The 24,759-nt window shown below is 42.3% G+C and overlaps 1 protein-coding gene across 1 annotated transcript; it reads right to left on the minus strand.

The window, feature by feature from the left end:
• Positions 1–462: 462 nt before the first annotated feature.
• Positions 463–24,240, minus strand: RAB20 (RAB20, member RAS oncogene family). The gene is made up of 2 exons (XM_416953.8): positions 23,960–24,240; positions 463–1,584 (listed from the first exon to the last, which is right to left on the minus strand). Exons 1-2 carry the CDS (start codon positions 24,129–24,131, stop codon positions 1,064–1,066), a joined length of 693 nt encoding a protein of 230 aa, XP_416953.3. The 5' UTR covers positions 24,132–24,240; the 3' UTR covers positions 463–1,063.
• Positions 24,241–24,759: the final 519 nt, after the last annotated feature.

Here is a 24,759-nt window from a genome sequence, read left to right on the forward strand (position 1 = left end):
TACGTACCAAACAACCATGAGCTGGGTAGGACATAGAGAGACGACAATGCATATAAACAGCTAACCTTCTGGTTTTGAGAAACAATGTCAGAAGCGTCTGCAGGAAGAGGAAGGAGACCCTGCAAAAGAACCTGCAGAACTGGAAATATGTATAATATTCAGTGTCTACGTGGGACACTGGTTGGGAAGCTCTAGGAGCAGTATGAAGCGTTAACCCCTCCTCTTTACTGCAGGCAGAAGAGATGCCATAGACCTCATTAGCGCTCCTTAGTGTGCTTTCTGTTGTACGAAGGGAGTTTCTTTTCCTATTCCTCCTGCTTCAGCCATGAAAAAGAGCCACAGGAGACAAACGAAGGAGAAAACTTCCTCCTGCAGCTTCTAGGTAAAGCAGCAAGGTCTGTGATGCTGCTTGTGAGTACATGAAAGCCCACATTAGAATTCACAGTAACAAAGCCTTCCATATTAACAGTACATATCCACAGTGATTTTAATAGCACAGCTTCTGAATCTTACAATGTCAGATCTGACATGAGATGACAGTAATTTCTTTATTAGCTACAAATATAAATTATACCTGGATTTTCTTTTTTCTTTTTTTTTTTTTTTAAGAATAAAAAAAAAGTACCATGCATTCCATCTTCCAAAGTCAGAATCACAAGGGAAAAGAATGATAACCATTTGAAAGCTGCATAGATTATACAAATAGATCATTTACATGTAACATGAAGTGGCGAGTCATTAAAAATAAGACTTCCTCGAAACTGTTCAAGTGATTGTCACTACCAGACGTACCAACACAAGTTGCCTTCGGAGCCCTTGGAAACTGGCACGTCCTCCATCATTTCATTCCCATTCTCATACACAGAGTTTCCCAGAAACATTTAATGTTCAGGAGACTCTGTGGCGTTATTTTTGTTTGGGACTTGTTGGGTGTTTTTTTTTTCTTCCACGTAAGCCATCGCAGTCTATTTATTCTTTGCTTTTTCCTCTCTGGTGTGCTGCAAACACTCCTCTGTTTGCCACAGTGGGCAGTCCCTCCCCCTTTTTCTGCCACGTAACTGTTTCAGGCACAACACCCAGATTTTGTCCTTTTGGCTGGTTTGTAGTCGGTAATGTCGACAGTCTGCGGTGGCCCCTCAGCTTTCTGCCGTACGATTATTGGTACAACCATGTCAAACACAGTTTCAAAGAGGTAGTCCACCTTATATCCTGTTTTTGCACTGGTCTCAAAGCACATTTTCTCAGCTGCCGGAACATCCTTCTCATCCAGCATTTTGTATTTCAGTATCTTCTTATAGAGCGCAATCGCATCCTCCACGCGGACTTGTTTTCGCACCTTTGAGCTGCAGCCAGCAACGGCCTTCTCAGGTCTGTTTTCATCAGGTGGTGAAGCGCAGTCATCGCTGAGGTCCACTTTATTGCCAACGATAGCAAAGATGCAGTCAGCACTGGCGCTGTCCGTCAGTGCCAGGAACTTGTCCTCCAACTCCACCAGGCTCTGCAGGCTGTTCACGTCATACGTCAAGATGACGGCGGCTGCTCCTCTGCAGTACATTGATCCCAGGCCATGAAACTGCTCCCGGCCTGGCAAAGGTTTAAATGCAACATACGTTAGTGTGCAGGAAGCTGCATTACCAACCAAGTTAAAAAGTTTCAGAAAATTCAAGCCAATTCCATACGATGCTAAGTCTTATTTTCCCCTCTTTCTTTTCCTTAAAAGTGCAACAGTGCCACAGAGCAGCTCAGCAAAATGCACGCTGATTCAGAGCAGGGAATCTGTAAAGATGAGCAACCGTGCAAGACTGACAAAGCAAACACAGTTGCAAGAAGGAAAAAAAAACAAACAGAATTGTGTATTAGTTTATGCCCCATGAATGACCACCCTGCTCACACCCACATATGTCCCATTTCACCTATCCAGTCATTTATAAACACATAATAAAGTTCTATTGTGTCAAACTCTGCTAGAATTCATAACTAAACTTGATACACGCTTTCTAAGTACATCCACTTCAAAAACTTGGATCAAAGTTAGCAATTCACTTCTTCTTAGATTTTGAAAGTTGGTGGCAGCCTTGGTTGCAGCAATGATGAGATAGCAGAGTTTAGGTCTCGTTTAACATCTTCATGAACGTCCTGTATAAAGGGATAGAACATACCCTCAGCACATTTGCAGATGATACAAAGCCAGAAGGCATGGCTGAATGGCAGCACAGCCTTCTGGTGCGCCAGCAAGACCTAGACAGACTAGATAGTTGGGCAAAGAGGAACCTGAAGGGGTTCCATAAAGGCAAGTGTAGAGTCCTACACCTGGGAGGAATAACCGCACAAATCCATACAAGTCAGGGGATTATCTGCTGGAAAGGAGCTCTGTGGAAAAAGACCTGAGTGCTCTGGTGGATGACAGGTTGGCCATGAGCCAGCAGCATACCCTTGTAATGAAGAAGGCTAATGGGATCCTGGGGTACATTAAAAAGAGCATGGTCAGCAGGTCAAGGGATGCAATCCTTTCGTCTGCTCTGCCCTGGTGAGGCCACATCTGGAGTACTGTGTCCATTTCTGGGCTACCTGGTTAAAGAAAGAGAAGGAACTTCTAGAGCATGCAGTGGAGATCTACAAGGATGATTAGGGGCCTGGAACATCTCCCTTATGAGGAAAGGCTGAGAGACCTGGGGCTATTCAGCCCAGAGAAGAGAAGACAGAGGGGATCTTATCAACACTTACAAATATCTAAAAGGCAGTAGTCAAGAGGATGGGGCCAGGCTCTCTTCAGTGGTGCCCGGTGACAGGACAAGGGGTGGTGGGCACAAACTGGAACACGGGAAGTTCCACCTGAACATGACAGAGAACTTACTTCCTGTAAGAGTGACAGAGCACTGGAGCAGGCTGCCATAGAGAGGCTGTGGAGTCTCCTTCTCTGGAAATACTCAAAGCCTGCCTGGACACTTTCCTGTGTGACCTGCTCTGGGGAACCTGCTTTATCAGGAGGCTGGACGAGGTGGATCTCCAGAGGTTCCTCCCAGCTCCTACAGTTCTGTGATTGTGATTTTGCAAGCAGTTTAGTCCTGTGCTACCCATCCCCAGTTCTTACATACATTGGCTTTACATGAAGAGACTCCTGGTCTTTAGTATATGGTATGGTATACACCTGTCCCACTTGTACTTTTTTAGTGCATTAAAAACAACACAAATGAACACTAATTTCACTTTAACAGTAATTTACTTTCCAATTTACTTGTCCTGTTCATCACTCAATAACCAACAATTAATAGCCAAATTTTTCTTCCTCTTCATCATTCAGTGAGTACCCTAACAGCACTTTCAGCTAAGCCTCGCTGGTCTTCTTCAGAGCTGTTTCTTGGAAGACAAAACTGGGAAGCAATCAATGCTCATCAGTAATTACAAAGGGACTAAGGGAAATGTGACACAGGAAAATGTTTTCCTTTCCTACAGGGAACTGCAACTTTCCCTATACATCTACAGCATATGGAATTTTGCTCCAGCACCTTCACTTTTATTCCCAGAACTGGATGGAGAAAAAGATCAAATACATCAGATTTCAAACGGCCATCAGGGCCAACCTTTGGTCGCTACCAAACAAAACTGTGACTGAACAAAGAAAAGGAGACAGCCAAGAAGGTGGCTCCGAATACATTCTTTCAAACATCAAACATCAGAATTGATCAGCTCTTTTCATACAATCTCTTTGCACAGGGCCTCCACTTACAGAAAGTCTGGAAATTATCTGGTTACTTTTTTTTTTTTTTTTTGCAGGAAGCTACTGATCACTGAGAGTAACAGTATGGTGAAATCATTGCAAATGACTGCTGGATGGGAAAGGTAGAAATTCATGCTGAAGAACATAGGCCAGCTTACATTAGGATAACATAAAGAGGTGTAAAGGAAGATGCTAAAGATGCTCAGAAACACAAAAACCTTTATGTGAATAAAAATAGTGGTATCTTTCAGGCTGGTGAATGACTGAAAAAGAGTACAAATGGATGTCCCTAGATTCACGTGTAGTCTCCATTCCCTTCTCATAACAAAAAAAAGAATGAGGATCTCTCATCAAAAAAGCATGCACGCAGTTAAAATACTTCCTTACACAGTGAATAATAGGAAATTACTGTCATATGATATTTCAGTGGTCAAAAGTTCAATGAACGGTGATCGGGAAAGCATTAGGCAAAGTTTATAGAGAACTGCATCTGGGCAATTTTGTGTAACTTCTGATTTGCTTTCCTCCAGCAAAAAGAAGTTCTTTAACCAGGAAGGTGGAAAGAAGAAAAGAAGGTAAAAAAAAAAAGAGATGCTCTTGCTTGGTAAGGGTGAGGAAGATGGAGGTGTAGGGGAGGTCACTGCTTTCCTACTTTTCACTCTAATCCCACATCCACATTTGTGCTTTCAGTCACACTACAGCTGAGTCTTTAGAAGCCTGCCATTTTTCAGCAGAAGTTTGTGCCATGACCTACTTTGTTTTGCTCAAAATCCCGATTATACTGTGGTCTGGAAGCCACAATGGAACATATATTCTCCCTGTTCTCCCACTTGAGATGCCTAAGCTATAAAATCCAGCCCCCAAAATCATTTGCTGCAGCAACTGAATAGTAGAACAATACCACTGCTTGTTTTGTAGAATTTGTATGCTAATCTAATCTTGCCCAGCATAATATAAACTATGACACAATTACATTTTAACTACAAACTGACAGTTTCTACAACTAACATACTGTTGAAAAGGGGGAAAATAGCAAAAGGAAGAATTTGCCTTGCATAAGGGATTAATTATATCAGAGGAATTATGGGCAGTCTGTCTCGCTCACCCACACAGCGCAATCTACATAAACATGCACAAAAATGCATAACTCACTTCTGCAGCAGTGTCCTTGTACACATGTAGCACTCAAGGGCTGGAATACCCCGATCGGCAGAATGTCCCCAGAACCGCCCAAACCATTTAAATTAGTGTCTTAGCTATTCTTCAAGGTGCCAGTCAATATAATAAAAGCCAAGACAGTATCAGACATTAATGAGAAAAATCTTAATGCACAGTCACAGAATTGCTGGGGTTGGAAGGGACCTCTGCGGATCATGAAGTCCAACCCCCTGCTAAAGCAGTCAGCCACCCGTTCCTAGGGTCAGTTATTTCTTGGTCTGGAACAAATGGATCCCACTCCAGCAACATGTCTTTTTACACAGTCAGCTCACTTAACAGTAAACACTGACTCCAAGAATTAAGCAATTTCACTACCACAGAAAAAGAAAAGCAACAGAAAAGAGAGGCAGAACTATATCAAATAATTTACAATCGAAGGAATTGCAAGTACAACCAAATCAACCACAAAGGAACACTAAGGAAAATTTTAAAGCCAAGCAACTAAAATTAATTTCCATTTTTCTTTTTATTTTCACGTTTGCCTTATTTATATCAGGTTAACAGCCCCTATGGGCATATAATTATCTGCAGCACTATCTGTATTTCAGAGGCTCTTCCAGCACGTACACGTGGTAGAGGCATCACACACCCAGGAGCAGCACAGCCAAGGAGCTCAAAATCCAAACTGACTTCAGCACCACAAAGTTCATAAGGATTTCATGGGAGAAAGAAGAGAAAAGCAGACATCAAAAGAGGCAAGGCTGAGAAATGAGCAAGGCTCAATTTGAAGACTGCTAAGAGCAGAGGTGGAAGCCCAAGCTTGGCCAGCCAGCCTCCTGCAGCACCCTGCCTGCCGTTCCTCGGGTGAGAGCCCGAGCAGCCTCTGAAGTGCTGCTGATGTCTGGGAGGGCAGAAGATATCCTCCAGACAGATCTGAACCCGTTTCTCACCTACCACCTCTACAAAGGTTTTAACTGCACCTTCTAAAGCAATGCAGCTTCCCACACATAGTTCCAAGGAATCCTCTACTGGAAGAACAAGTTTTAAACCTCTCAGTGTTGAGCACACACAAGAATGCAAAGCAGCCTTTTACCATAGGTCTTGAGGAAATAAAACACCACAAATACTAAAGAGCTAAAAAGGTCTTCCAGAAAGCAATGAAAAACAGCGATGTTTTCTGATGTCAAAGTCTGAAAGGAGTCTGAGTTTCTGAATTAAGTATGTAGAGTGAAAAAGTAGGCAAAGGTGAGTGGTAGAAGCACATTAGTACTGTATCTAAAATTAACAAGAGTGGCAAATTGTCAAGACAGTTTTGGAGACAGTCCATAGGACCAGATCTCTTCCAAGGCTTTTCACTGTAGTTTAAACAGGATTATAATCAAAGCAGAAGTCAAGAGGAAATAACAAACATAAGCTATCAGCTACATTTTCCCTTTTGATTTCTTTTTTCAAAGAGGATCTGAATTCGAGCACATACAAAGTGAGACAGGAATTGTGCCCTAAGGAGATAGCCAAGACAGGAAAAAAAAGAAAAGAAAAGAAAAAAGAGAAAGTATGATACCCACAAGACAGCTCAGAGAACAGCACCAGAAAGAAATGAGGATTCAGCTGCAGTGAGAGGAAGGTTCAAAGGATGACCCTGACGCCACTGAATTGCTTCAGCAAGACCATCCATGTGATCACAAGCCTAGACAAAGAAGATCCTTCTCAAGAAGCACATTTCCTTCCGTTTGCAGATAGCGCAGTAAAGTTATGACCCTTTACATGACATTAGGGGAAACAATTTGGCTAGAAACCGAGATGTCTGATTGTGCATGTACACCAGGCTGTGTGCAGACTATCGAAAAACAAGCAATAATGTCCTTGAAGGCTTCAGGAAAATTACCCTACCCACAAGTGACCTGGGCTGCAGAGTTCTAACACTGATGAAGTCAAAGTTCTTCACTTCTTGTTCAATACTGAAATTTATTCCTTCTAGGCAGCTTTATCATGTTTCCCTTAAAGTCAGGAACTTTATTAAGACGAACTGGACTGTGCTTGTGGTTACCTGGGGATAAAAGTAAAGCTCTCCGTCACAAAGGATTAACATGGAGGGCATAAGTAGGAATTAGTGAAAACAAATGAGTCTGAAAACACCAGATAGCTGAATTTTTACATACCCAGAAGCTATCTGAATACATGGTTTCCCAATCCATTTGAAATGCCAACATTTGGGTTTGCTCCCAGACAAAATTCCCTATAGAATAAAAGTCTTTGGGGAAGAAAAAAAAAAAAAAACAGAACAAAAACATGAAGTCACTGAATATGTTGAGTAACCAGAACATTCATTTAAGTTCCGCCTTTACCTAGGAGAATACATTCACAGTGTTATACTATAGAATATAATTATGTATATGGAAGCTTCAGAACACAACAGACCTCAAGCTCTACTGAAAATGAAGACGCCTTTATTCTGTTAGTTCTCACTGCTCAGAAATTAATGTTCAAGGTGTGAACTGCATCCTACTTCAGGAGCTACTAAGTAAGTTATTAAGTTATGGATATCTTGGCCAAAAAAGAACGTAATTTAAACACGGGAAAGTACAGATCTTAATACCCAAAGGGTTTCACTTTCATCTTGTTAAGTAGAAAGAGTTGTGTGGGGAAGAAGAAAATAACAGCTGTGTTGGTTACATGAACAAAGAACAAAGAAAAATAATTCAGTACACTTCTGAAGAAAATCCACCAAAACCAAACAGCCAAGGAAGAGATCTCAATGTAGTATACGACTGGGAAAAGCCTACTGCATCTCCAAACGTAACTTACTCTAATTGCTAATGTCAAGTATCTGTCTCATATTAAAGAAAAACTTAAAAGGGCAAAAAGAGTCACCCTCATCCCATAAATCTCTACACGGGCTGGACTCAATGATCCTTATCAGTCCCTTCCAACCTGGGATATTCTATGATTCTACGCTCTATGTTCTTGACATAAAGAACAAACATGTCAAATTCTGATGGAGTCTGATGATCCCAATATCCTGCAGACATCCTCACTCTATAAACACAAATCATTTTAGGCCTATAAAGCTATCTTTCTGCACAACAGCCATTGAGTGTGACCAAGAAAGCCACATAAGCAGAAGAAACCACTCACTTCTTGCTTTGGCAAAACAAGAAATTGAGAATCAAGCTATCTGGGTGATCTCAGTGTCAGAATCTTGAGGGAAGACAAAAACTGCCCTGGCTCTACTCAGATGATGAAATGGTACGTTAATCATAGTGCATACACAGCAATCTTTTAGCGTGTGAATTCTAAAAGGCACTCTTCTAGTTTGCAACTACAAAACAAACAAACAAACAAACAACCCTTCACTTTCTGCAAGAGAGTAACTGCCCAGGCACTGGTTTTGTTGTCTGGTCTTTAGTAAGTTCTTTTCACACATTAATGACTTAGAACAGGAGATCCACGGTCAGAAACTACACAGTCAGCACATGGGGGTTTACAGCCAACTGTCACCCTGAGGCACTCAGAGATGGCAAGTTAGGGATGTTCAAGGTGTGACTAGGTCTGAGCAACAGCTCGCAGATGGGCTCCCTCCCTGTAACCTGGGGCTTATTAGTTTATCTGCTGCAAGAGAGGAGGCTGGACAGTTCTGAGTGCACAGCACCTTGCCCTCACATCAAGATTCAGCATGGCATCCTGGAGATGGTGCCAAGGAAAGGCTCCTGGTTGCTATGGGAAGGGTTTGTGCAGCCACTTGGAAGCTTACAGGTGTAGTGTTCCTTTACTTGACATCATGGACACACCAAAAATAATTCTTACTGGCTGACTATATTCAAAAGAGCTATTAGGGAAATGAATGGTACGTTTTGGTTCACTATTTGCCTGTTGTCTGCAGGTTATATAAAAAGAAAATTGCAACAACTCCTCTGTGCTTCAGAGATGCCCGTGCTCAGCTGAAATACTGATGGACTTATTCATGAATTCTTACATTAAAAAGTGTGTGAAAATGATAGGCATGTAACCACATTCTGCTTTTCTCTTATCTACTTACAGATTACACTTTCATTATTCTGCAGAGAGGTTGGGATCAGTTGAGACGTAATGACTGCTTGCATCTATTACTAACAAGGAGACAGAAAAATTGAATAATTATTGCTACAGTAATGGTAGCCAAAATGATTCAAGGGATGGATCACCTCTCCTATAACGACAAGCTGAGAGAGCTAGGGCCGTTCAGTACATCCTGTAAGTAAAGAATATTAATTCATTTAATGAAAAACAGCTATAACCTGATTTCTTTGCCTACTTCTTCTTCCTCCCCTTTAAATATAATAACTAAACTAAGAATAACTGGTACACCATAAATAAGTTCTGCTGCATGTGTTTCAGAAGAGGTGGTCAAATATGAAACAGGTTAAAGATTTTGCCCTAAAATCGTAGCCGTGTCACCTATCTTCTAAAATAGGAACCTTCTCCTAAGAGGATTAATAATTTTCTAATTTTAGCACTTCTTATATTCCTTTAGAGATTCAAGTTTACTCCAAGCCTTTTAAACAGGAAAGTCACCTTACAAGCAAGCTAAAACAAACAATAGCAGCAACTGTGCTTAATTTGTTTCTCTTTTTACAGTTTCCATAAGGAAAAAATGTTCATAACTGTATTTTGGCTTTGTTTCCTTTTTTACTACATGCACACAGACTGATAATAGCACAGCCCCTCCCATGACAGCCCTCACCAGCTGGGGAACTGTCACCACCCTTCTTCATCCTTCTGAGAACAGCACTTCCTCCTCAAGACTGAAATGTGCCAACTGGTCAAGCAGTTTCAACCGACTGCTCAATGGCTATTAAAGCATCGATTTGATTAGAAATTTCAGAAGTGGTATTGTGGCACAATTCACACAGAACAATTCTTCCAAAGAAGTTCACTTCAATGGGCCTGTTATTGTTAGGGCAAATAGCACAGTGGAAAGTTACTCAAGAACCACGTCTGCATAGTGCGCTCTGAGTCACATGCCAAGGGCCCTAAGGAGTCAGTTAATGATCTACAAGATCATCTGAGTTTTGGCTGAAGATGACGTCTTGTTGTGAAAAAAGGGCACGCACAAAAATCCATTTAATGAAAATATCAGAGAAGAAAAGCAATGGTGGCTTTTGCTACAGGGTTAGTTTTATTTAGTAGCCTCTGAGGTTATCTTTCTGGATACTCACTAGTAGAAGCTCCAAAATGAATGTCTAGTCACAATATTTTTGCTGTTATGCTAAAGGAATGACTCAAAAGACTTGAGCTTAACTCACAGCACGCCTTTGAAATGTCCGCAACTAAAAATAATGGGTAAAAGTTTGCTTTGGGTTGTTGGTAGGTTTTTTGGGTTTCTCTCTTTTGGTTTGCTGGTTGGGTTGTTTGTTTGTTTTTGACAGTTAACAGTGTGACGGTTTGGAAGAAATGTGATTTTAAGTAAAAGCTTCTTAATCTAAAGGCAGCTAAACTAAAAGCGGGTGCCTAGCAGCTGACATCTGTGCAGCTCAATCCACCATTATATCCCTCAGGGTACACTCAGTCACAGAAGTATTAAAAAAGCTGATTAAATCCTCTCATCCATACCTAGGATATAATAGACATCACTCAGTCACCTTTTCAATTCTTGTATTAGTCATATTATTCAGTTACAGCCAGGAACTATTCCAACCCAACCTTGAAAATTTTCACTCTCTAACTGGCAATGAAGGCTTCCATTGACTGGTTCCCAAAGATAGACCTGTTGCACACGTTTATAGGAGGGAGGAGATGGAGCTAACAAAGAAGAGAGGAAAGAAAAGGATTCGCAGAGTCAAGTCAGAGATAAGCAAATGTAATCCTCATTTGAATCTCACCTCCTGCATAACAACGATGATAGATTTCACTTAGCCCTCCTCATCTTGTGATGAAGGAAGAATTTGTATTTCATAAACCAGCCAGAGAAGTTAATATCCCACAAATTAATCTGCTGTATTTCAGCCTTCAGACTGAATTTGTGTAAGTAGTTCAGGAAATACCCTCTTCCAAAAAAAAAAAAAAAAAAAAAAGTATCTTCCTGTATTATTCTACAACTAAGACCACAGAACAGTGTCATTAAGGCTATGTAGTCACTTGAATACTTCACAGCTTTCATTGCCCTCTACACTTTGTAAACTTCTCAGAGTAGATCTTGGGCTCCAGGACACCATAAAACACAAAGGGTTCAGTTTGCCACCAGGCTGATGAACCTTGTAGCAAATACAGACTGTTGCCTGGACACAATCCATCTTAGCAGTCAGTCTACCTTCACTTGCAACCATACGCATTTGTTTAGACTGCCTATTTTTGTACAGAGGCTTACAAACTGACTGTCTTTGGACTAAGTGCACATTCGTGATATCAAATCAGGAATGCCTTCACCAGCCAAAGGAACTGCACAGCTCCTATAAAAAGGAAGGATAAACACTATCAGAGAAGATCTCTATTCTGTGAGAGATTCAGACCAGGAACTAACTTAAACTTTTCTGGGGCACAACGGAATCTGTTCTGTTGCATATGCACAAAATTCTTTTTCTTGCTGATGAGAGTAAATGAAAACATGGCTTTCTATTAATATAGCCAAGTCCAAGCTTCTGATCTCACAAGATTTTAACTTCAAAATCACAGTCCCCATAGACAGACCAATTTTATGTATGTTTTCTATCCAAAGATTTACATTTTAATCATATGTTACTATAGGGCAAAACATTACATAGAAGAATGTTCTTAACCATGGTATCTAGTATGTTTTGTGCCAAAAAAAACTTAGGGTAGTCCTGCAAAAAAAGTCCTGTTTACACTGGAAGATCCCACTGACACTTCCGTCACTGCACGTCATTCATTTAGCCAGACAAGACTTACTTTTCTCAAGCCACTCATTTGATTTAGTTCTTTTGATCTGTATGTAGATTTAAAGCAAAGCAAAGAACCCCAGAAGTTTTGAGCAGCCCACGTATTTTCAGCTGTCTGGAAGTGCAGCACCCTGTAAATGAAAAATAGAATTGACCTCTCCCTGTCAGCCCAGCAAACATATCTTGAGTGTATCTGCAACACAGACAAGAAAAGGAAAAAAAATGTCCCTGATATTTCTCTATTTCCCTACAAAAATGGGATGTTTCAGACCAAGACTTTCCAGCTAGACATTGAAGCCTGGCAAAAGAAATGAGGCAGTGCCAGATTTTTTGTAACATTATCATTGCATTTAAAAGGGAATACCAACTCCAGCTGAAATCTAACATCAGCACCACCCTGCTGAAACTGTGGTAGAACACTTGAGAATGAAAATTATGAAGTTTCTGTGCAGCTGTACTGAAGCGTGAGCAGGAGAGCAAGGTTGAAGCTAGAAATCTGACTTTGAATAAGTGGACTGTAACCATCAATGTAACATTTCTTTACATTTAAAAGACAATTTATAATTGTCTACTTAAAAGAACTGGTCATTTGGCAGATGACCTTCTTAAAGAAAGGCTTGATTAAAAGCAAACCATCAGGAGGAAAAAAAAAAAAAAAAACACCAACACACTTAGGATTTACTTTGAAAGAGCTCTGTGGGAAGCAATAGCGCTGACTCCTTAACTGCTTCATGGTCAGCTATTGCTCAGTGAAGGAAACAAGGCCAGTTACACAGGGGGGTGTGGAACAACCCCAGCCATGCAACACTCAGCCCTGGGTTGTGCAGAAGCCCCTTCCCCATAACACCCTCTGGAGCACCACTTTGTCACCTCAAAGAAACGTCACTCCTGCAGAAAAGCAATTCATTTGTCCCAGGACTAACTCTAAAAGCAGCTTGTTTTCCTTTCCAGTACCCGAAAACTGATACTTTTCCCTTACAACTCCCTTCCTGCAGAGGAACAGTCACTACAGATGATCCCACTTCTATGTGCAGGGTTGGTACAGACTCCTTATCTGCAGACAGGAGATCTTCAGGACCCACAATCCTACTCAATGTTTGCTCTCCGAAAGGAGAGCTGGTCCTTAGCTCAGGCAGGAATGCGTGGCTGGGTTTGTTTTAGCACAGCTCAGGGCCCTCGGAGGTCACTCCACACACGTTGAGTGTTTCGTATTGCTCAACAAGGAGCTGGCAAGTCAACTTGGCTTCCAATTCACCCAAGCAAACATTGATACAGGTGTGATATTTAAAACAAAAATCAGAGATGGGTGGGGTTAATTGAGATCACCCTCCCTAAATTACATCAAAAAGCCTTCTGAACCCCTATTAGCTCTCCGGGAAGACAGTTAGCAAGTCAGTGTCTGCCTATTCCCTCACAGATAAGAGATCCTTCCTGTTTTTCTTCATTTTTATTCCTGTTTTAAGTTTACTTAGGTTATTCAGCCTCCTCATTAGATATTTTGCTTTTGCCTTAGTTCTTTTTACAACTTGCATTTTAATCTTCTAAATTCCCCTTAAAGTTCTTTGATTGTTGTTTTGGGTTTTTTTGTTTGTTTTTTTTTGAGAGCAATTACATAAACACAAAGTCACTACAATATGATACGTCATACCATTCGTTCAGTGAGGAAATATCATAAACTTAATAAACACATCTTAAGTAAGGACAGCATGGCTTTGTTTGGGACAGACGCTGGCACCCTGGAGCATTTGGAAAGGGATGCTTTTGCCCTGAATCCATTGGCCATGGTTCCTTTTGGAGATGAAATTACTTACTAAATTGTACCTGGACAGAACCTCAAGCATTACTTCCATAAATTACTTCCATAAACCTTTTATCCTGCCTATACATTTCCAAATTCACGGGGATTAGGTAACACAGGAAGAAGAGGGCTAAAATGAACAAGCTTTTAGAATCAAAAACTGGTGCAAGACAGCAGCTGAATTCCAGTAGTTAACGCTGTTGACCAGTGGGGAAAAAATTAAAAAAAAAATAAAAGATAACATAAAAATTCTGAAAAAAATCGAGACCAGGATTCATTAAAAAAAATAGCATTTGGGGGCTGACATTTCTTTTGATCAGAGGTGACCCTGTGCACCACATGTTGTAACACTGTTGTAACATGTTCCTGCATGCCTAATGATTAAGACAATCATCTGAGCCACATGAGGAAGCCATGCTTATCAGATCAACAGCAGGCACCCCAAGATGATCTGCCCCAGCACATACTTGATATCGCCTCTTATTTCAGGTGAAATTAAACCCCACTGTAGTAAATAACTGTATATTAGCTCCTGGTTTCTAACACTTACATTGATTTTATTTACCGTTTCAGTGGTTGGCAATACTGCCCATGGCAGGAGAACAGAACTAGATGATCTTTGAGGTCTTTTCCAACCCCAGCCATTCTATGATTCAATTTTTAAGCCAGCCTTTGCTAGCAATCTGAAAAACAATAAAGCCTTGCTAGATGGGTAGGTAGAATGAAAGATACAGATTCTGGAAAGCAAATAAAATCAACTTTTTTTTTTTTGTAAGTAATAAACTCACATTAGTAACAAGGGACATAAACCTAGTCTCACTCAATAGTCGTGTTTTTAATTATTTGTTCCAATATCAACTCATTCATAGGCAGATTCTCAACAAACCCCATACACACCTCATTCATGCAGAATTTATCCTCAAGAAAACTACAACTGCTCCTACCCATCACAAATCGCAAGCAGCTTAAGTTCAGCTGTGGTCTTCCTCACCAGCTGTCTCTGGATAGCGGCTGCTCAGCAGAAGCAGAAGTCCCATTGACCCAAAGGGCTGTCCTCAGCAAGGACCAAAAGCAGGGCTGTACCAAACAGCTGCCTCCTGGCTCACCATATTCAGATAACCTTTATCACCGGGCACAGGGCTTCTGCTCTCAGAACACACGCTGGTGAAGATGAAGATGTGGCTTCGCGTTTCCAGCACTTCTTCCTTCCAGTTCCACTTCAGGCTTCTCCGCCTGCACTCTTAAGAGCATATTTAGTACTCACTGTGTGGAGACATTAATTACAGAAACAAAAAGCATAAAACAAGCACAGTAAAAATTGATTTTGTCTTATTAATGTTACCCAGCCTGGCACAATGGGAGTAACATTAAAACTAAGAACTTTTTTTCACTTTAAAGAAGATGAGGCAGCATCTCTAGGACAAAGAGAGAAGGCAACATCTGGTCCACTGCCACTGGGCCTCGAATGTTTAACAGAAACCAAGAAGTTGAGCAGGATGACATGGGAAGGGTATAGAACGCTAAAAGAGGAAAGGAGATAAGGGGAACAATAGGAGCATGACACACAGAACTGTCTGCTGTGGGAGGGAAAGCTGACAGCCTACAGAAAGTCTGATAGAGTGCTTCTTCCTCCTCATAAAAATAAGAAGTAATTATATGGGCAGGGGCCAGAGAGGGGTGAGTGGTCCAAGGCATTTTCAGTATCACTAAGATTTATTTTTAAGTAAACAACAGCCTGTAACAGCTTCTCAGAGAGGATGAAAAAAAAAGAAAAAAGCCTCATTTTACCAGTTATTTTTTTAAATGTGTCCCACTTGCAGTGACCCAAGAGATTTGATGATCCCTTTTACAAAGCTTAGAAGGTGATGACTCAACAATGCAGAGCTCTTTCTTTGCTTGTTTTGTGGTTGATTTTTTTATTCTATAAACCACAATAGATTCTGTCATGTCTCTGTTGTTTTTTTCTTAAGGAACCAAAATGTTTGCTTTCTTTGAGAGCAAAAGGCAGCAGAAGAAATGGAAACAAATAACAAACTAAAAACCCTAGAATATAACCAAAAGCCTTTCTTTCTTTCTAGCTTCGGCAGTTAATGGGAGAGTAACAACAGATTTGCACACGCAGATGACAGACATCACTTTGAAGAACAGAAAGTGAACTTTGAGAACATCCACAGCATAAAGTGTCGCAAGGTGCAGCCAGACAGGGAAGTCAGGCAGCCCAAACCCCTGGGGACACGGGAGGAGAGCTCCATGACGGCCAGTTCAACAAGGGCACAACACCAGGTGTGCACGTTTTTTACATTGCTGTCGTTTAGTGGACTGGGAACGTGACCGTAAGCAGGTATCCAGAGTTGGTTGACTCCATGTAAAGGAATTAATACACGCTTTAGACATCGCTTTGCTTTTAAAGGCTGTTTCAATGCACGTAGCTTCTTCTTCATGTCCTTCATGAGGTGTACTGCACTTCATTTACCTTGCCTCTCCTAAGAAGCTGTTTCTTTGAGATGTCTAGTTAACATTTTTACAGGAACAACATTTGCCTGAAAGCCTAAGAGTCATCCTTCGCTTTACAAATATAATTAAGAGAAGAATAAAATCTCAAATATTTAAACATCTACAGATGAATAATTTATGTGACTGTAAGTTCTTAAGCAGTCATCAGCTCCAAATAGTAAAACAAATACGTCCTTGCTATTTCAGCAGTACTGAAAACCATTACTTTCAAACAAAGTACACAAGAGCAGCTGGATGGCTGGAAAACACCTTTTCTCTGTATTCTGTTCTTAAGTACAAAAACCGTAGTCAGGAATATTAAATCATATAATGAACTACAGAAAGAAATGCCATTAGATCAACTGAGGACAGGAGAGGCTGAAAGAACAGGGGGAAATATTTATACCAGATACTTAATTGTTACTGAACAAAATTATTCCAGTCTTATACCCATTAACCTGCAGACCAGAAAAAGAAGAAAAATGGTATTCTCTGTAGTTGAGGTTAATTATGAGTTATTTTCATGACAGAAAAAAGAAGAATTTGAAAGAGCTCAAACGGTGGGAAGAAGTGGGCTCTCACTGCTAACAAGAGAAAGAAGCTGAAAACACAGAAGCCTTAATTCACAGGAAGACAGTTTCTGACTGTAATCTGCCCAAGTACTGTAAGTTATGAACAATTCTCTCAGAATCCTGTACATGAAATTTCTGCCATGTTACAAACTAGACTGAGATGTAGTTTTGCTCTAATGAACTTGCAGAAAATAGACATTTTTGTCTTTTTGCATTATATATGTAATACAGTAATACACTGGAGCTCAGACAGGTCTGTAGACTGTCACAGAATAGAATCATAGAATCACAAGGTTGGAAAGGACCCACAAGATCATGTAGTCCAACCTTCCTCCCATTACCCTTGCTACCACAAGCTACTAAACCGTATCTTGTAGCTCCTCATCCAGACACCTCTTGAACACTGCCAGGGACAGCAACTCCACCACCTCCCCGGGCAGGCCATTCCAGTGCCTGACCACTCTGAGAGAAAAAGTTTTCCTTATGTCTAACCTAAACCTCCTCTGGTACAACTTGTGGCCATTTCCTCAGATCCGCTTTGTTGCTTGGAAGAAGAGGTCAAACCCCCTCCTCATCACAACCTCCCTTCAGGAAGTTGTAGAGTGCAGTGAGGTCTCCTCTGAGCCTACTCTTCTCCAGACTGAACAATTCCGGCTCCCTCATAAGACTTGTGCTCCAGACCCCTCACCAGTTTCGTTGCCCTTCTCTGGACACGTTCCAGGGACTCACTGTCTTTCTTGGAGTGAGGGGCCCAAAACTGTCAGCAGAGTCCTTCCATGACTGGCTCCTGGATGGCCCATGCAAAGCCCACTTCAACTCTAGTCTGTTTCTTAAGAGATGGGACAGGCAGCTGAATATTCATTCACATCTAATAATCTATCTGCCCTTAAAAACAATATTAAGAGGTTCTTTTCTGGATTCCTTTTTTCCATACCAAAATAGCTTAGTAATGTTAGAAAAATCTTGTATATGCTTATTAAGTTGGCTGTCCTAAGAGACATTGTCCTCAATCTCTTGTGCTGAAGCCTAGCAATTTACTTGCATTGACAGTTTGGTCAAATTTAGAGGGGAACCCTCTAACCTTTTGACCACCTCTGCTCTCAGCAGTACCACTTGGATAAACTAAGTTTAATCACCAAGTTCAAGTCTCCTTTTCTAGAACCTTACATCTGCATGTGAAGTTACACAGCGTAACTCGAGCAAAGCAGAGAAAGTAATTTATCACAAGTTTGACACCTAATGATCTAATCTCAGGATGTTCTACAAAATGTTCCCCTGGAAGAAATCTAATCAGTCAGACTAATCAGTCGGGGAGACAAAAATGACTCTTTCTATTCCATAATTTCTAACAGCTCCAGAGGTATCCACCACAGACTCAGTAACTTTCCTCACAGAGACGCAAACAAAGGTTACTTGTTTAGATGTTTTGCAACACTACAGCATGACCCAGACAAGGAATGACCAAGTTCACCTTCAGTTCAGATGTGAAACAATGCCATAGGAAAAATCTCCTGGAAGCTCACATGGCTACAGGCTTCAGCGCAAGACCATACCAAACAACTGTTGTGCACCAGACAACTAAACTATGGTATGTAATTGCAGTGTGAAGCAAAAATACACAAATTAGCTCAACTACCCGGAGCAGCTCGGCCAAAGCAGTGTGGAACTGACTGTGTGTCTCCCTAGGTTTGAGATTTGTGCACCATAACGTCTACCTAAGCAGAGGTGAATCAAGAGCACTCAACGTACACAAACACTCAAATTGGAAAGCTACAGAACTAACAACTAGTTGCCTATCCCACACCATGCTCAAAGTAATTAGAAAGCTAGAGAACTAACACCAAGTTGCCTACCTGTATTTTAAGCACCCACTGTCTCCTTCCTTCTGAAGGAAAGAATAGAAGCCTACATAGTCAATAGAAGACAACACCACAATCCAGACTGCCTAAGCTCAGGCACCTAAACATACACTAATAATTTTAAATAAATGTTTTTCATTCTGCTGCCTTGTACCTCAGAAATAACCAGAGCTGTACAATGTAACTCTCCCTGATGCACGTTTTCCTGTATGTTACAATAAGATACGGTTTATCCAACTGAAGACAGAATAATGCAAAGGGGAAAAAAAAGCATCCCATAATGTTTCATCCCCACGTCCTTCCCTCCACCCTAAAATTGTTGAAAAGGCAGCTCAGGTATGCAGATGACCGATATTAAGCTCAAAATGAAGAGTATAATAGGGCATTAGTAATTTGCTTTATTGCACAGAATACCTATTTAAGCCTCTGTACATACCCAACTAACAGACTAATTTACTGAAGCAAATAATTCAGTTTGCGGCCATCCTTCCAAATTTTCTCCAATTTTTCCCACCATACTTCTGATCCACCAGGAAGATGTATTTCCATACATTCGCATTGCCTGACTACGCATTACTCTCTTACACCACTCTCTCTCTCTCACACACACACACAGATTTTGTTGGTATTGTCATGAAAGAGTCAGTCATCACTTAAAGTAACCTTTCAGCTATCAAGTCAGTTTTGACAGATTTGGAAAACCCACTTCTTGCTTCAGTAAGCAGGGAAGGAAGGATGCAATGCTAGAGGTACAAGCACTTCATTATGAAGATTCTCATACTGCTCCAACCTAGGATCTGGGGCTTTAAAACATGGGCTTATGCAAACTTATACATAACAGGCAAAGTCAAGAAACAAAATTTTCATGTAAAAACAAGAACACAGGCCATGCACCACAGATTGGACATGAATACACACTTGTTCTCTAACACTCAGGCCTCACTTCAGCACAAATTAGAAAACAAAGAGAACACCTTTAGTTACAGAAGTTGAGATGGTACCAAGGACTCCAACACTGCAAACCTCAGCTATGGCTTGATGAACACAAGCAATGTCATGGCACAACACCACACTGCTTTAGCCAGGAACAAAGCTCAGGTTACTGATACGATTTGAAGAGTCTCCTTGAACCATAAAGTCATTTCCCACTTTGGCTAGACCAGTGGAGTCACATTGCCTGCTACTATTAAATACCACATGCAAAGCATGGATTTAACATGGGAGTCTGAATACAGAAGCTACCACAGAGGTTCATACATGACATTCATTTCGGCCTGTATCAAACACAATAAACAAAACAAATGGTTTAACCTCCCCAGCAACTTGCCACTCAAGAGTCTGTACTAAAAATAAACACTAGAAGCAAAATTCCTCCTTCAGTAAAGTGAGATAGCTGTAGCTGAGTTAACAAAATGTGTTAATTTTATCTCCCATTTCTTGTTGATGCTTTTGTTCCCCCCCCCGAGTTCCTTGTGACAAGGTATTTCCAAATTTTTACTAAATCCCTTAGTGCAATGTTTCACAACAGAACTACGCTTCTATGGATGTCCTGAAAGCTAAACCTTTATTCCTGCTTCTGAACCTGCTTCATAGGTTCTAGATACAGAGCAGTACTCCTCACTAAAAGAACCGTGATGCTCAAGATACTTTTTGAGGTGCTATCTTCTAAATCCTTCCAACGAACAACCTCCTCCAACATACCTCACCACATATTGATCAAGATCCAATCTCAACTGCGGCTCTGTCACCCTACCCCTGGCTCAGAAAGGCCCTTCTCCTGCCTCAGGGTCATCTTAGGCTTTGATTAACCACCTCACCTCTAGTTTCTTCTCTCCCACTATAGCCCTACATTTCCAAAAGCGAGAGACAGCAGAATATTGAACAGAGTGGCTACTATCGATCTTCTTCCTTGTAAAGACATGTTTTAATTCTACTGTTCTGCTTCATCATGACAGAGGACAGTGTTTCCTTCTTACCTACAGCCTATTTTCAAATTGTTCACACCAAGTAACTTTAGCCTCTGGGGCAGCAGGCAGACCAAACTATCTGGGCTAACCCTGTACTCCAGAGGAGTGAGTCACATGCCAACCTACGTTCCTCCTGAGAGCTTCACCAGTCACCTGCTCCCCAGGAGAAAAACGTGCAGAAGGAAGCATACGTCTACACAGAAAGAAAAACCAAAGTCAAGAGGCACAAAGACTGAGTGAGGGAGGAACCAGACCACTGCAGTTCAACTCTACCCCACTGACAGCTGAATACTGGCAGAAGAAAAGTCAAATCAATTCTCCCATTCAGAGAGCTAGCTTAAGATGAGAGGAGGGAAATAAGGGAAGTTTGCTTTTCCGGTTAACTTTTATGTTTCCTCATTATCCCACTGCATGACTCCCTGCTGGTAAATTCAAAGGGCAACTTCTGTCTTAAAATGCAATAATTTCAATCACAAAGTGAATTTTATGGCATACTTGTTATTAAATTACTGGTCTGCTGCTTTGGTCCGTGGCACCAAAACAGGAGACACTGATCACTAACAGTTAAGAAACCTTGCCTCCGGGAGCATCTCTAATACGTCAGATGAACAAGCGTCAAGTTAAAGAGACTGAAAACTAACATACACATGAGTTCTTTTTGAAGTATCAAGGCATCAGAAAACACACCTGAAAATCCCAAACACTCTCACAGAATTGTTATTCATATACTCCAAGTACTTTTAAAAGCAGAGCAGGGCTGAGACCACCAGAACTTCAGGATGTGCTTGCAGTAGCAGAGATAAAAGGCTACACACTAGCTCAGTGCTGCATGCCACTGATGCCCAGCAGGAAGTTTTGGGTTACTACTCAACTGCTGTCAGCACTGTCCAGAAAATTTTATAGCTATATGTAAACATATATAAATACACATATACATGCATATCCTTTGACATCCTCGAGTCTTCAACCTCCAGTTCTTCTGCAGAAGGAAGTTATTCTGGCTGATGCTGTTGCTGACATTTCTTGGTTATGAAAATTATTTCTTCAGTCACGCCACTTGGAAAGTCTCAAAGCATACACTCGGGTGCCTTAGTGACAAGGTCTGTATCTAGCAGAATTGTCCTCTAAAATGCACCAAAGGTTCATAGTTTCTCTGTTTTTTGTCTGATCGGTTTTTGTATAGTTTAAGCACATAGTTTTGTTTGGTTTTGGTTTCTAAATTCCTTGGAGTTAACTGACTCAAACAGAAAATATAATTTGTAGCATCTGCTCCAAGAGAACAACAGCAGCCATACTGGGTCAGACACGAGGCCATCTAACCAAGCCTCTGACAATGGAGAAAAAAAGCCAAGAGCAGATGGCTAGAAAGAATGTCAAGAACAAAGCAAACAACGCTTCTCTCAGGTATTCTTCCATGTGTAGCTTATTTGCCTCCTTGAGTTGGATGCAGTATCCAAATGACTTTTCTTAACCATCAGATTGGAAAACTGGAATCGTCAAATTACTTGCTGCTAGCATTTACGTTAAAAAAAATCAAGTCTGACAACTTCTGCGCGTTCATTTTACAAGGCTTGCGGATAAGAATATGAAAGATTTAGATTAGACCAAGAAGCTGATCTTTCCAGGATAAGGATGGGTGTGAACATAGAGCCAAGAGAAGACTCCCACCTACAATAGATCATTTGCTTTTCAGACTTAACTTGGCAGAACATGCACACTTCCATGGCTTACTGAGCAGTAACAATACAGCAACGTACACTCTAAACCTCTAAACACAGTTTAGCACACAGTTTTCATCATTTCTGGAAAAAAATGAGAGATATTTCTGAATAATAGACCAAGAAGTAATGCAAGATCAACAGTGATGAGTAAAACTGATACATACATTAAATAATTCAGATCAGCACTTGAACTGCTGTAGTATTAATATCCACACATACTTAACCCACGATCCATCACCGCTACTGTGGATAAACTCATCTATCACTCAAGTGGTCTTTTCCAACCTCAATGATTCTATGATTCAATTTTATGAGGTCTAATATTGTTTAAAAAAAAGAAAAAAAAATGTTTTATCGCTTTAAGGTTTACCTTGTTACAGCCAAATGCCTAATCCATGTCAGAATAACAGCCGTCCAAACAGAACATAAAATACGGATGACTTCCACAGAGGTAACAGTGCTCAAAATAACACTGATATGAGAAAACTAAACAAAAGACAACCATGACATTCACATACAGAATATAACATGGACTATAAAAATTAGACCATGCACTCATAAAATCACCAAGGTTGGAAAAGACCTCCAAGATCATCCAGTCCAACCACCCACCTACCACCAATATTTCCCCACTAAACCATGTCCCTTAGTACAAGGAATGCATTACAAGCACATACATGTACAGTTAACCTTGTATAACTGCATTTTGCTGGAGCACTGAGATAATCCAGCAGTTACAGCCAAGCACCCCCTCATTTCCTAGTCCTAATGTTCTCAATTGCTGCATGTACAAGTAAGCGTAAGGGACCACTGGGGCACTGCAGGGCTAAGACAGACATCTGATGTTGGCACTCAGTATTCAGGAAGGTAAGACAGGTGCAAATGTTGAACTGTAATTCTGTCATATTGTGGTGCTAAAGCATTTGTAATCTCTGATCTTTTATTTCTGGAACTTCCATCCTTCTGCAGGAGCAGAAGTCAACAGTGAGACCACCCAAGAGCCAGCACCTTTGGGAGGCGAGGGAGAGGACGCCAAGCTCAACACTAATTCCCAACCACAGAGGAGAGTGGGGAACGTGCACTACAGTGCTCCCAGCACTGGACGCTCTTCAACTGGCTCTGCCTATGAGGATTCAGAAGTCCTGCTGAGGATCGGGAAACATCAGGAGCTCTCACTATGGGGTGTGAGGGAACCCAGACCGCCAGGAAGAGACCATCTCTGACCTAGCGCTCCAAGGAAGGAGCCACCTGGGTGCTTCATCTGGCTGCCTGAGATGCAGCTCTGGGGCTCCTCCAGCTTCAGCTGCGTTACATAGTAATACACTGCAATTATAGGCATTAAATAAATAAATAAATGGCAGATCAGTGTAAGGGAAATCCTCTTGGTGAGACGGGACTTTGGTGGAGCTACTGATATGAGTTTTCATCGCAGTAATAGACTAAGAAATGCAAAAAGTAAAGCCAAAGCAGCCAGATCTCCCACACGTCTCCTCCTCGCCCTCCAAGAAGTCTCCACGCAACTCTTCAGCAGTTTCGCTCCCCCTCTTCCTCCTTCTCAATTCCTGGCACAGGAAAAGCCATGTTGGACTAGATCGTGACACGAAGTGACACAGCAGGAGAATTTCCCTCCCCAGCGTCCCCGAGAAGCACACAGGACACGGCGGGGCTGCAGAACGCATCAGTGGCCGCTGAGGAACCGTCCCGGGCGGGCAGCGGGGCTCAGCCCCTGCCCGCGCAGCCTCGGCAAGCCCAAGTCCTGCACAGAGAAAGCCCAACCCGCCCACACAGCCCCTCGGCCCACCTGCCGTGTCCCAGATGGAGATGTTGTACGGCCCCCACTGCTTCAGGTAGAAGGCGCCGCCGACCGTGCTGACGGTGTCCTGGAAGCGCCGCTCCATGTAGCGGTGCAGCAGCGAAGTCTTACCCACGTTCATGTCCCCCAGCAGCACCACCTTCCCGTCCGGCTTCTTCATTGCGCCGCCGGCCCCCGGAAGCGGCGGGACGAAGACGGCCCCGCCGCGGCCAGCACGAACTCGGGGCCCCGCCGGAGCCGCCGCCGCCGCCGCGATCCGGTCACACTGCGCGGCCGCCCCCGCTGCTCCTCCCACTCCCCCCGGCCCGGCCCGGCCCGGCCCCGCTCCTCCCCCGGCCGGCGCCAGGGGGAGGGACCCAGGCGGGAGTTGCGTGGCCCCCACGCCTCAGGCCCGGCCCGGCTGGGCTATCGCGTTGTCCCGCAGGCCTTGGGGCAGGTGCCGTAACTCAGCCCCGCTCCAGCCCGGGGGCACAGCTGCAGCCACCGCATCCCCACAGAGCCAGCCGGCCCCTCCTGAACCGGCCCTCCTCTTGGCAGCAGCTTGGGCAAACTTCCTGAGAGGACGTGGTGGGGCTGGGGGAGCGGGGAGAGCGGCCGGATGGGAAGCAGCTGTCAAGAGTACGGTTGCAGAGTTACTAATCGATCAGCTGCTGATCATCTCTGGGTACCTCTCTTTCGAATGACAGGCACCCGTGCAGAAAGCAGGGAGCCCGTACCAGCAGAGGGATCCTTGCTGTACGCACTCCTACCTCATGCATTGATTTACTGTCCACGTAATAAAAAAAGAC

This window comes from Gallus gallus, chromosome 1 (assembly GCF_016699485.2).
Source record: "Gallus gallus isolate bGalGal1 chromosome 1, bGalGal1.mat.broiler.GRCg7b, whole genome shotgun sequence".
Lineage (NCBI taxonomy): Eukaryota > Metazoa > Chordata > Aves > Galliformes > Phasianidae > Gallus > Gallus gallus.